Source organism: Eulemur rufifrons, chromosome 28 (assembly GCF_041146395.1).
Source record: "Eulemur rufifrons isolate Redbay chromosome 28, OSU_ERuf_1, whole genome shotgun sequence".
Lineage (NCBI taxonomy): Eukaryota > Metazoa > Chordata > Mammalia > Primates > Lemuridae > Eulemur > Eulemur rufifrons.
Window position 1 is genome coordinate 30757207 of NC_091010.1, and position 14250 is coordinate 30771456.

General features: G+C 38.5%; 1 protein-coding gene across 5 annotated transcripts in view; it reads left to right on the plus strand.

Annotated features, from left to right (window-relative positions):
• FAM13C (family with sequence similarity 13 member C) overlaps nt 1–14250 on the plus strand; it is a 110469-nt gene that overhangs the window by 92789 nt on the left and 3430 nt on the right. Inside the window, exons 9-13 of one of the 5 annotated variants that reach the window (XM_069460592.1) lie at nt 1339–1420; nt 2831–3042; nt 10870–10965; nt 12290–12489; nt 13970–14071. In XM_069460592.1, coding sequence (XP_069316693.1) covers nt 1339–1420; nt 2831–3042; nt 10870–10965; nt 12290–12489; nt 13970–14071 — 692 coding nt within the window. Of the gene's footprint in view, nt 1–1338; nt 1421–2830; nt 3043–10869; nt 10966–12289; nt 12490–13969; nt 14076–14250 lie in introns of those variants that run through there. The other 4 variants (XM_069460593.1, XM_069460594.1, XM_069460595.1 and 1 more) reach the window with 4 other exon arrangements.

Here is a 14250-nt window from a genome sequence, read left to right on the forward strand (position 1 = left end):
CTCACCAATGACCTGATGAGGTCACATGGATTTAGTGGACCCTTAAACATGACAGAGCCCCTAGATTTGGACACTAACAGTGCACACAATTCAGGCAAGTATGTTTATGATCATGTCGTCTTGAGCCTTACTATATAGTTCCTTGTATATCCTTAACTCAAAGTAGCCATTAATTTTCTTGAGCCTGCATTAAACTTACCATGGTAGCCTTGACTTAAGAATGTTTCTTACTAATATGTGGGGGTGGAGGGCCAATATGATTGGCTGCCCTACTCTGTTACTTTCTCTTTTCTATAGAAAGTCCACTTTTGTGCTCTGAGAAGAAATCAGAAATCAAGGTGAATGACTTGCATTGATTAGAAATAAAAAATATATTCTTACTGCCACATCTAAGGTGTGATTAGCTACTTGTAGGACATGCATAACCTGGATGTATGTTTGTCAGTGAAGACATATTCAGTATCCCTTTGAAGGTCTGATAGTGAACACTGACTACTATTACTACCACTACTGCTAGTAATAGTAATAACAATAATATCTGTAATTCTAGCTAACACTCCTATAGTGTTTAGTATGTACCTGGAACTGTTTTCGGTGCTTTTCAGATATTAATTAATTAATCTTTCACAGCAACCCTATGAGGAAGATGCCGTTATAGTCCTAATCTGATACATGAGACTGAGGAACAGAGAGGCTAAATAATTTGCCCAAGTTTACCTATTAAGCTTCATTTTAATGCCAGCCCCAGTAGGATATTGAGTCTACAAATAGAGGATTAGAAATCTGGGTATCCCCGACAGACTGACCTCTCAGGACTCCTGTCAGGCTTTAATGATTCTGGGGTCCTCTTTCTCCAGCTTGGGGGATATGACTGATGAGCTAAATCTCCCACTTTGTCAATATTGTTCAGCAGAGGTTGTGGTCATGAGCCATGTGCGTGAGCCACAAGCAAGGTAGTAAGCAGTGCAGTCATCTGCACTGCTACAGAGAATGGCCTGGGACTGGGCTATGGGCTGCAGGGGGCCTGCAAGGCAAGTGAGGGATAGACTATAGGGGCACTGGCATGGTTAGGACTATGTGAAAAATGCTGGGTGACCAGGCGTGTTTAGAAGCAATGCCCATGGCAAGGATGAAAGAATAGAGGAGGTCAAGAATGTTTTGTGTGTTTTCCAGAAGCAACTCCATCAGCTGGAGATTTCACGGCTGAATTTCTCTCCCAGCTTTATATGTTCCTGAACTGTCTTTGTGCGGCTCAGCTGTTTAAAAATTTTATTTTTCCTTTTCTTTCTTTCTCTCCCTCCCTCTCCCTCCTACCCCCATTTTTCCCTCCCTCGGTAGCCTTCACATGGTGACAAGACTTCTAATCCTGAAGTCCTGAAATGGATGAATGATTTGGCTAAAGGTCGTAAACAGCTCAAAGGTAAATGCCAGCCAAAGGTCTCTTTTCTCAGGAAGCAGTTAAAGTAGTGATAATGTGCTTCAGAGCATTTTTTTTTTTTTTTTATTCATGTCCATCTGTGCCCTCTTGAGCTTTGTTTCCCCGCTTAGATTGGAGGCCCATTTGAAATAAACGGTCCTGGATGTCCTTCATTGTTTGGCTCCACTTAATAAACCTCCTTACAAAGACACTGAGGACCTCTAGCTCCCAAGTGGAATGATTCACTTCAATGCCAGGAACATTTCAACATGTGGAGCACTGACCTCCCTAGGTTACTGGATTCTTGGATGTCAAACACAAGAGGCCTGAGAAATCCTTTACTCTACCATACCCCATAGCATGGCTCAGGGACATTTATGCCCAGAGAAAGGGGAAGGTTATGTAGCTGGGAGGTGGTGAACCAGGTGTGAAAGGTGGTTCTCCTGCCTCCTAGCCCAGTGCTCTTCTTCCTCTGTCCCCCTCTGCAGATGGTAGTGGGAGTATTACCTCTAAAATTCATAAAGGGCTACTGTCATTTACCAATAAAAAATTATTTTCTTCCTCTCCATGCTCTAATTTCAATACTTAAAGACATGGGAGGTTTTCCAAATTTCTGGAAGGATGGTGATTAAAAAGAACTAGAAGGGGATGTTAATTCAGTGGTATTAAATGATAATGTTGTAGCAAGTTTATAAAACATGTAGTGTTTAAACACCAAGCCAGAGTCTAACTAAGAAACAAACATCAAAGAAAATGAGCTATGAAATTAAGAAATCAATATAAATGGCCTTATTGAAGCGACCAGTCCCTTCGCATAATCTGAAATATAATTCCCTAATAAATCCCAGATGGCTTTTTTTATTTTTAATTATCTACAATTATATGAAGCCATATTTCAATGATGGTGATTCCTCGATTTTAGAAGCTGGCATTAGACAAAATTGTGACAACTGTCAGGTTGGGGATGGCACTCCCATTTTCCCTCTCCCATACCCTCTTCTATTTCCCTGGTATCTGCATGTGGAATGCCCTCTAGAAGTACTTGCAGTTCCACCAGGCTCTTGATGAACAGACAACTTTCCAAACCTAAGTAAATGAATCTTTGTCAGCTGCTACAGTAGGTAGAAGTTGTTAACTTTGGGGCCAGGTACCACTGGTGCTCCTCTAAACTTCCCCTCTCTGAAATCTAATCACTCCCACACGTGTCCTCTACCTCCATGAGATCCCAGCCTCTAGAGCCCTGGTTATACTATTGGCTCTGGCTATTAAATTCCCTTGCCCCATAAAAAGCCATCATTAGCATTGTTCCTTTCTACCAACTTGGCATCAGGGGAAGGAATTCCTGAAAGGCTCTCTTCTTTTTAGGGCCAGTGGGTCCTCTTTGCTCATGCTAACTCATGGCATTTCTCTTAGAACTAAAGCTGAAGCTGTCAGAAGAACAAGGGAGTGCTCCCAAAGGCACACCTAGAAACCTGTCCTGCGAACAACCCACAGTCCCCAGAGAGAATGGGAAGCCGGAAGCTGCAGGCCCTGAGCCAAGCTCCTCTGGAGAGGAGACTCCAGATGCTGTCTTGACATGCCTAAAGGAGAAGAGAGAGCCGCTTCCCCCACAGGAGGATTCTAAGGTACCTCGTCGTCGTCGTATCTTGTGATATGGAGGGCCCCAACACTCCACACAGTGCCAGGGAGATCGTATGTTTGACCACTTTGTCAGAGCACTTTGCCACTACATAAACATCTGTAGGAGATTGGCATGGAAATTTCAGTCAGATGAGTTTCTGGTGGGTTACTGGCCATAACCTATGTGTATTGCCACATGATTTGAGGATGTGACCATTCTGGAGGTTATAGTGTTGAGAGTGGAAGGGAAGCAAACGGCAAAGACGCTGGGATATATCATATCCCTTTCTCCCCCAACTTCCCCCCTGAAATTAGCAAACGAACCTAAGACTAGGGAATAAGCATAATATCTGAAAGGAAAGGGGTCCAGTTAAAACCCCTTCCCATGTTTTATTAAAAAATAATAAGCACGGATGAGGTATAAATGGAAAGGAAAGTGGTTTGGTATCTTATGTAAGAATAAGGTAGAGTTTCTTAGGAGTGTTAGGTTGAAACTCAAGACTTCAGCTTTAGACATCGTAGTTTTGAAATCTCTGTGAGACATCCAGATAGAGTTGTTGATTAGGCATTTGGGTATATGAGCCTGGAGCTCAAAGAAAAGATTTATTATATTTTATAAAGAAGAAGAGTGATTAGTATTTAACCTGGTTAATCCCCTCCTTGTCCTGCATATATATGCTTCCATTTCACTTATGCCAGGGAAACTTTCCTGTGGTCCTTCTTTGTCTCAACTCAGAGTGGTCTGGTTGACTTTCAGTTCTTGATTAAGAGTTGTAGCTACCCTATCATAACTCCAACTATCTTATGTGCCGTTTTCTGTCTCTCTTACTACACCTTAAACTTCTTTCATGGAAGGACTGTTTATTGCTCATGACCCCTCAACCTGTACATAATAGGTATTGAATTAATGCTGGGTTAATGGACAAATGGACAGATGAATCAATCAACTAGCACATTTAACTTTTGTCTTCTTAAGGAGAATGCTGCCTTTACCTGTTCTATTGTACATTACCTGGTCTTAATAATAAGGTGGCAACATAAGCCACATCTCAAAAGGTTCAACCCACCAGATGTCCCTGCATTAGTCTTTTACATTAGGACTTGTGATCCATAAATAAAATGGGCGTGGGGCCACCTATATCTTTATATGAAATACCTTTAGACTTAAAAAAAACCCTGTTCTGTTGTGAGGAAGGAATAGAAGGTTTTCATCCACTTGGATAACCTATCCCCATCCCCACTAAAGATTCTAGATTTTCATGATAGCCAGTGGACAACCTGTATGTATATACACACTCATGTTATCAGGTACGTGTTTTTCCATCCTTCAATGCTTCTGAGGTTCTTTTCTGTATTTTACAGTTACTTTAACCATATCTATGAAAGCATCTTGGTCAATATCTAAGTCCTAATTCTGTGTTCTGTTCAATTAACCAGGGTAGTGAAGGGAGAGTTGGGATTGGTTTGGAAGACTTAAAACAGGACTCAGTGCTTGAACCAGCCACTTTCTAACCATGTATACATGGCAAGTGAACTAAACTCTCAGATTCAACTCCCTTATCTGTAATTACCTACTTATATAATTATTGTGACAATAAGGGAGATGCCTGGTAACTGGTGGACAATTAGTCCACCAGTCAAATCAGTCTATTTGCAAAAAGCTTTGAATGCCTACTATGTGCCATGAAGTAGAATAGATGCATATAAAAATAAATAAGATAGAGAAGTCATGGAGTCACTGCCCCTCATGGAGCTCATGTTCTCCTGAGAGTTGAAATACAACACGTAATAAACAACTCAAGAAATGAAATCATTAAAGAGTTTGATAAGTACTGTGCAAGGAATTAAACAGGTGATATGACAGAAAATAATGGATATAGTTTCTACTTCAGATTAGGTGATTAGGAAGGCCAAGAAGGTGACATTTAAAGAAGAATTAGTGGGCCAAGAGAAGAGCAAAGAACATTGTAGACAGATAGAATTGCAGGTATGAAGGCCTTGAAGGAAGGAAGAGCAACTTGTGCACTTGGAATTCTCAGGTTTGAGGCCTAGAACACAGGATGGCATGAGACAAAGAGAGATGGATAGAGACCCATCACACAAGACTTTACAGGCTGTGGAAAGTATTGGGAAGTTGTGGAATGGTTGTAAGCAGAAAAGTTCCATGGCATGATTCATATTTAAAAGATCTTTCTGATTGCTCAATGTGGAGAATAAATCATAGGGGAAAAAAGTGGAAAAGGGTAAATGAAATGGGTGGCTTGGATTATCATGATGGCCTTGGAGATGGAAAGAAGTGAACACATTCAAAGTGTATTTTGGAGGTTGAATCAAAAGGACATGTTGAAGCATTAGATGGGAGGAAGTGAAGGAAAGGAAGAATCCAGGATGGTGATGGATCCATTTACTGACATAGGGAAAACTAGAGAAGGTGCAGATTGAGGGGTGGGGATGAAAACTTAAAAGGTCTGTTTGGGACACATAACATTTAAGATCTTTGAGGAATAGGATGACCAACGATCCCAACTCGCCCAAGACCTTCATGGTTTTAGCACTGAAAATTTCATGTCCTGGGGAAATGCCTCAATCCTGGGCAAATTGGGATGGTTAGTCATCCTACTGAGGTATCTAAGTCAAATTGGTACACGGAAATAAGAGCCCAAAGATCAGAGAAAACTCTCTGGGTACTTTAGAAGTCATCCTGTATGAATATGGCAATTATTTCTATTATATATATATATATATACATATATATATATATATATATTTTTTTTTTTTGAGACAGAGTCTCACTCTGTTGCCCAGGCTAGAATGCTGTGGCGTCCTCCTAGCTCACAGCAACCTCAAACTCCTGGGCTCAAGCAATCCTACTGCCTCAGCCTCCCAAGTAGCTGGGACTACAGGCATGCACCACCATGCCCGGCTAATTTTTTTCTATATATTTTTAGTTGGCCAGATAATTTCTTTCTATTTTTAGTAGAGATGGGGTCTCACTCTTGCTCAGGCTGGTCTCGAACTCCTGAGCTCAAACGATCCACCCACCTCGGCCTCCCAAGTGCTAGGATTACAGGCGTGCGTGAACCACCGCGCCTGGCCTATTTCTATTTTTTTAAATGAAGTATCTGTTGAATAATTTTGTAAGTGTCAGATGTCCTTTCAAATATACCTCCTGTATAGCTTTGCAGTAGGCCAAAGTTAGGCCCTTAAACAAACAGCATCTGTAGTAGAACATGTAAACTTCAATATATAAAGCTGCAGTATCATTCCTAGGAGAGCTTAACATAGTAAACCATGTAGTAGCTTAGTCAGCCATAGGTAGGTCCTAACGGTGAGTCCAGCAGCCACAGCAGAACCAAAGGGAGGACTGTATGTTTCCAAAGCAGCTAATATTATTCCTGCCGCCTCAATGAGCTCAGTAGCATTTTTCAGATCATCTCATTAGGTCCCATTTCTTTAAACTCAAATTGGCAGATGACTTTCATCTGGGGTCCTTGCCTTACTGCTGAAAATGCATTAAATATGAAAACTTCCAAGATAAAGAATGGTTTATTTTCCAGAGAGACTTTTATTATAACTCTTTCTGAAATTCCTGCATTTGGTGTTTAGTCACAGCCCATACTAAAGCTAATAAATCCTACTGTATTGCCCTCTCGGTGCTGATACTGCTAATGAGTAATTTTCTTCCTCTTTTATCTACGGATGATTTTTAGAGATAATCACTTCCAGGTCACAGGGCATCATTATGCACTGGAAATGAATGAATCATCTCCGGAGTCTGACTGTAGTGACTAATTATGTCCCTTTTCTCTTAAAAATCCCTAAGTGGTGCTGGCACATATCCCCACATTGCCCTTTCTGAGAACTGCAGGCAGGGTCAGATGCACAGTGCAAATTAGCAAGGGGAGGAGTAATGGCAGTTACTTCTTCTGGCCCCTCATCAACTGTAGCATCTTTGAGGAGGTAAAGGTTTTTAAAAAGCATAATAATTCATTTTAGTTTAAAAAATCAAATAACTGATTAGTGAGTCATTGTTGGTTTGAAAGAGGGAAGACTTAGAGGTAACGGGCATGGAAAGAAGGTCCTACCAAACTTTTTTTGCCTAACTGTTTATCCTTCCTTTCTAAAAAAATAATTTGTTGAATAGATAATAGTTTTTCACTATATAACCATTTATACATTTTCTTTTTGCAAGAAAGAAAAACAAGGAAATATATGAAAGGTTATACAGTAAAAAGATTCCTTCCCACTCCAACTGCCATCTCTAGCTCTGAGTTCTCCCACCCCAAGCAGATAACTATTGTTACTAATATCTTATTGTGTCGTTTTGGAATTTCTATATAAAGCATACATAAGAAATTATCAATATATATTCTTAATTTGCCTCTTTTAAACAAAAGGTAGCAGTCTATACAATTATATATCTTTTTTTCACTTTATATATTCTGGATAGCTTTTTATATCAAGACAGCTTCTCATTCTTTTTTATTTTTTAAATTTATTAATAGCACTGTGATATTCCTTTTTAGTAATGGACAACATTGATATTAACCTAAGTCAACTAGTTTAGTAGCTCAAAAATCATTCAGTAATGGCTGTTACTAACCCAGGGACATCTACATATGATAAATTATTAAAAGCAATCCTTATTCTGCATATTAGGAAACTGAAGTTCAAAGATTATATTATTTTCCATGTTAAAAATAGCTTGTAAGTGTTGAAGCTGGTTATACGAACTCATTTCCTCTAGTTTCAAGGCCAATATTAATCTGCAATTCCCTGCTTTAGAAGTCTAAATTGACCAAATCATTCTCTCTAGCAGTTGCTTTGTATGATAATTTCCATTACTGACATTCCATGTTGTTGGACTGACTGGTTAGTTCAAACAGTAAGACCTGTTTCACATACAGTGTCTCCCTCAATAAAGGGCTAGGGATATTTAGACACATGGATATCATGGCAGGACTTGAGTCCTTAAAGCTAAAAGTAATAGTTTCCTACTGATCACTGTACAGAGAAGAGAATGGGAGTTTTGCTTCTCTTCACAAGACAGGGTTCATTTAAGGGGATGACTAGAGAGAATGATTTTATTTATAAATTTCTGTGGTTTACTGTGAAACAATACATGGCACCAGTCCCAAGGGAAGAAAGGAAAACAGGTGGTAAAAGTTCTGGAGCTATGGTAGTTTTTTCCCAAACAACTTTCTGACCAGGGCCCAGGAAAAAAAAAAAAAAAAACGTCTGGGCTGGCCACTCTTAGTACCAGTTCTGTCTCTTGGAAAGCCAGCTTGTTTCCAGACCTGATGATTCAAATTACCTACTGGATAGGTGGCTAAGAGTTTTTGTACGGCAAAGTTGTTAAGCTATCAACAATTCATATCAGATTGTGTGCTATGCACAGATCTCTTGCTCAAACTCCTCTTAGTTTTTACTCCTTCTGATACTATAATAATTGAGGAGCAGAAAGTAAGAATAATTATCTTTGGGGGGTTATCTCCTTGTATTTATCTTTACAATATGAAAACCTATTCATACTCTGCATACCTTTCTTTCACTATTTTAGGTTACTCAACATGGTCCTTGTTTCCTTCATTGACATAACAACAACCAAAAGTTATATATAACGTGTGCACTATAGACAGCCAGCAACATGTAGAATTAGGGAGAAGGGAGGATGCATTTCAGAAACAGTGAGCCACTGAATTCAGAGGATAAAATTCTCTGATTCTTAGCATAAAGGGGTGGAAGCATAGCAAAGTCAAATGTATTTCTGCCCATTAGATTTGGGGTCTCCTGCAGAGCTTACCTCTTGACTCAGTTTCCATCATGAAAATTACTTTGCAGGCCTCCTATAGGCCTCCAATCTGCCTTCCTCTCCAAGTCTATTTGAGGATGAGCACCTATGGACTTAAAGTTTTCACAGTGTCTTGTACTTACTACACGAGTGTCTTGAACCCTCATGTCTCTCTTCGGGGATTGCTTTAGTAATGATCCTAAGAGTAAAATCTTGGACTCATTAGAGTGAAAGAGGAGTGCACACATTGTACAGGTACCCTAATTTTCATCTAGCATCTGAGGAAGATATTTTAATATAATGGCATTCATCGTTCTGACTTGCTTTTTGGTCACTCTTTTTTCTGTTTTAGGATTAAATTTAGCTTTTATAGAATCTAGGGCATATGCTAAAAATAAATAAAATCACAAAAATCAAATTGCTATAGAAAGACACCAGTAATAGTTAAATACAACATTTTCTGAAGTGCTTTCTATGGAATATAAGTCCCAGTAAGATACTGAATAAAAAACATTATTTCAATGTTTTCTGAACTTAGACTGAGATTTTTTTTTTTTTCTTCTGTCACCTCTTAAAATCCCACAGAATACATTTTGGTAGGAATGTGTGTTTTTATTTTTCTCATGGAAAGATGTGTTATCAGTAGGAAACTGTTTAAGGTATGATTGGCCTAGAAAATGAAAGGATCTTGAGGTTATTTAATCAATACTTTAAAAGGCTTTTACAGAGAGAGGTGATCTTTCTACTGAAAATAAAGAAAAATGAAAGACATTTTGGTCATAGTTTATGGAATATATATGAAGATTGTAAAAATTATTTTTGCATATAAACCTACGTTGATAGCTTGGTAGTAGGGATGTAGATGTGTAGAATACTATGAGAATTTAAAGAAATATGTGATATGATCTCCATCCTCAAGAAACGTTTATTTGGGCAGAAAAGACTGAAACACAGAAAATAGTTAAGGTCCAGATAATTAGATAGAGAAGTTCAGAGAAAAGGGAGATCATTATGGGCCAGCATGGTTTGCAGCTGGGATTGGGGTAGGGTGGTATGAGGATAAATGGGAAGCTCACCACATGCTTGAGCCATTTTCTTTTCCCTGAAGATTCTCTCTGGGGTATCTGGAAGGCAGAGCTATCTGGCATGCTTGGGCATGTGTGCTTTGATGAAAGACATCTGGGTGATTATATCATGCACTATTTCTACCATTCTCTTCCCACTACTTGCTGAGTGCAACCCACTGGACTAGAGTAGAAGGGAGGCTGTGTATAGCAGATATGCAGCAAATTAATGCAGGATACACAGCTGGGAGAAAACCAAGACCAGGGGATTTTGGTTACTTTGGACAGATAGGTAGATACATAGATAGATAAATAGATAAGAAGCTATTTAAATTTTTATGCACAATATGATCTGCTGAAAAGAGTGCTTGAGGATGGGTCATACAGCAGAGGGATATAGAATATATTAGTGAGTCAAGAGGTTACAGAATTTTTTAGTTGGAAGGATCTTTGTAACTCTAACCTCCTTCTTGTATGGGTAGGAAATTAAGGATTCAGAGAATTTAAATGTTTTGTCCAAAATAACTTAGTTTGTATCAGAGCTAGCCAGCAAGCCAGTGTATACTCCAGGCATGTAGTGATGAAGAACTGTACCAGGTTGGTGTTTGTGAATACCTATAACCATCAAAGTCCAGAGAAAATAGGTGTTTCAGAAGAACAATTAATAGGTTTTTTAAGAATGAAGACGTAATTAAAGAAGAGGTTTCTTACCATTTAGGCACTGCAGACTCCTCCAGAAATATTTAAAAACCATCTTTCTAAACTTAGACCTATCCTTTAAGAAACTTTTTTTCTAGAAAAAGTTGGCATGTGCTATATACAGTATCTTATAAATGACTTTCCTTTTCCTAATAACTGTTATAATATTACAATCCTTTACTTTGAGGCCCCAAGACTTTTTTTTTTTTGGTCTGCTAACAATATTGACATGTTTTCATTCTTGTCTTAGGAATTATAATTAATTTTATGTTTTTCAGGTAACTAAGCAAGACAAGAACCTCATAAAGCCTCTTTATGACCGATACAGAATTATCAAGCAAATCTTGTCAACGCCTTCCCTTATTCCAACAATTGTAAGTCAGGATGTTTGCATTAACTAGAAACCTGTACTGGTGCTTTGTTATTGATGTTTAGTTAGCACTATCTAACACTAGGGGGCTATAAAGGAGCCTTCACAGCAGTAGATACTGCTAACAAGGCCAATTATTATTTCAAAAGTGAAAATTTGGTTTTCCCTAATCCTAACTACACTTCAAACTCACTGATAATTAGAACTATTATAAAATAGCAATATATAGCACGTATGTTTAGAGTCAGTTTCAACATTTCATTGCCTTAGGTGAGGAGAAGACATGATGGCTTTTAGCTTGGTATCATCTCATTTATAATACAGCTAGAGAAAACAGAGCCTTTCTATTCTGTATGTGTTGATTTATTTCTCTCTGTTGATAAGAAAATTGACAACATAATCCTTGATATAATACAACATTTCTTTTTGGTACCATTTGACCATACTGTATAAGATACGAGCAGATTTATTTCAATAGAAAATAGGAGTACTGAAATTGAGTTAGACTACTTTTAATAAAGAGTGATTTATGGGAATACAGAACTGGAAAAGCATCACAAATCCTACTGCATCAATATTAAAACAGTCACTTGCTCAAGATATCGACATAAAAAGGAATAAATATTAACAAATATAAATTTAAGTATAATTGAGTACATTTATACTTCCATGCTTTTAAAGATAGTAAGAGAATGGTTCAGTCTTTGCAATTTTGCCATTATGGAAGCAAAATTTAAAATGGAGTATGATTCTCAAATTTCCTTTCAAGGAAATCCTTTTGTTGTAATAAGAATTATTAGAACAGGTTAAAGAGTTACCCCACTTTGCTTTGGCCTTCAAAGAGCTCTTCCCTAAATTTGTCAATTTTCTGATTATCATGTGTATCTGAATGTGGCCCACACTGGGACCTGACTTGGGGTATTTCTGAATGACAAAAGGTGTCTGTAGTCCATCTCATCCTAACTCCTATCACTGGTATGATGCTGGGCGTACAGGAAATCTGAGTGAAAGGAAGGAACCATTTGGCAGTGCAGTCCACACTGGACCATATCCTAAATGTCTGTGCCTTCACTGGCCTAGAAGACAAAGATGAACTTGTTGAGTGTTTGAGGTCAGCATGGTGTCCCTTTGCTTGTTAACTTCTGCAATTTTTTTTAAGTGCAACTGAAGAAGAGCTCTACTTGGTTGCTTCCATCCTGGTTCTCAGTAGACATATGGGTCACCTACTGGTTTTCATGGTATCTATTTAGTTCCCCTTCCTGTTTTTGCTTCCTCAAGAGGCACTTAGCATTTTGTGATTTTATTTATTTAACTCTGCCTGTAATAAGCAGGAGGAAGAGGACTCTGATGAAGACTGTCCACAGGGAAGCCAACTACCTTCTTTGCCAGATCCAGCATCTCACCTGCCTGTTGGCGACCACCTCACCTACTCTACTGAGACTGAGCCTGTTAGGGCCCTGCTACCAGATGAAAAGAAAGAAGTAAAACAACCAGCTCTCTCCATGTCCAATTTACATGAGGCCACCATGTGAGTCTGAATCCTAAGTGTGGAGTCTCCTTTTAACTCCTTTTGATCTTACATACCTTGTATGTACATACAAAGTTAAGAGGAGCTATTGAACTCTCTAAAAAGTGCTGTCCACCAGAGAGTAGCCCTAAAAGCATAATCCAGTTGTCTTCTTAACTGGAAAAACTAGAAGACAAGGCCATGAGGAGCCATAGCTCCCAATAAAGTCCTAAAGATGCCATAAATGCCAATGTTCAATTTGCTATAATCACACCTCTTTTTGACAGGGTTCTGGCACCAGTCTAACTCTTGGCAGTGGGTGAAGCAGGGCTGGCCTTTGAAAATGCTGTACCCAAAGGGGTTAGGATCCTGTGTGGGTCAACAGTTCTCAGGGCCTTTATCCTAATCTCTTCCATTTAGATGAAATACCTTCTCCAGACTGGAAATTCTCTTGGCCTTAAGGAAATGAGTCGCCCTTTATCTCCTAGTGGCCCTTCAGTAGGGAGCCATTTTGATTTTCATTAGTATTATCATTATTATCATTATCATTATTCAGTAGCTGGCAGTCCTCATGATCATTTCGCCTTGTTTGGCTTGTATATTACAGCCTAGATTATGAGATTCTCTTGAACATGTTTTATATAGTGCAGTGAGTTTATGTCCCCAAAATAAAGATATGAGGTGAGACCAAGGACTAAGTTATAAGCTGAGACTGAGATTTTAGTGTGCTTGTAGAATCAGGTGATACCTTAATTTAAGTAAGTTTGACCTGTTGGAAGCAGAAAACCCTTTTTTCGTTTTTTGGTGGTTTGTATAAAGCAGTTATTCCTAACTTTTTGGGAGGTGTTGGACTTTTTTGAAATCAATGGAATATTTTTGTTGTTGTTGTTAGAAAAACACCATATGTGGTTTCAGGAAGTTCATAGAGTCTCTGAAACCATACACAAGTTTGGTATGCTTGTGTATACCAAATTTCCTGTTTTTAGGTATATGACTTTTCTCTCTTAGTAGAATGAATAGAATTTGCAATGTAACTGTACCTTTATTCTGGGTCTTAGTTTCATTCCCAAGGGTTTTGCCCTTCTCCCCATACTCTAGAATAGATTAATGATAGAATTTTCTTTAAAATCTCTTCCAAGTCTCTTATGTTCAGTCTATCACCAAATAGTGATGAGTATTCCTTCAAAATGTCTGTTCCTCCCTTGTCCATTCGTATTGCCATTACCCTCACCACTTCTTACAGCAGACTCAATCCACTTGCTTCTTGTTTGTCCTTTCTTCTTTCCTATGAAATTGTTTCTATCAGGTAATTTTCCCTGTTTATGTGCTCCTATGGTCAGGCTCTGTGTGTGCCATACTTCCTCAAAAGACATTCTTTTATGGTCAGAAGATTTTTTGATCATAATGTGCTTTTTATTGATGATCAGATAAGTCTGTTCATGATGCTTTCTCAATTATGCTAGTGCTCAGTAATGGCAAATACATATTTTACCTGATACAGGCCTGTACTTCTTGACCATCTCCGAGAAACTAGGGCTGACAAGAAGAGACTGCGGAAAGCCTTAAGAGAATTTGAAGAACAGTTTTTTAAGCAAACAGGAAGGTAAGTGTGGACAGAATTTTTTGAAGTTAATATTCCTAGAGAACTATTGTCAAAAATGAGCTGCATTTTTTTTTATAGGAACAGTGACTTTATACAAAATGTACATAGTTTTCACACTAGCTTAGACTCAGGATTTGTCCAATGTAACATTTTGATAGTGCCATTATTAGGGATGTTTT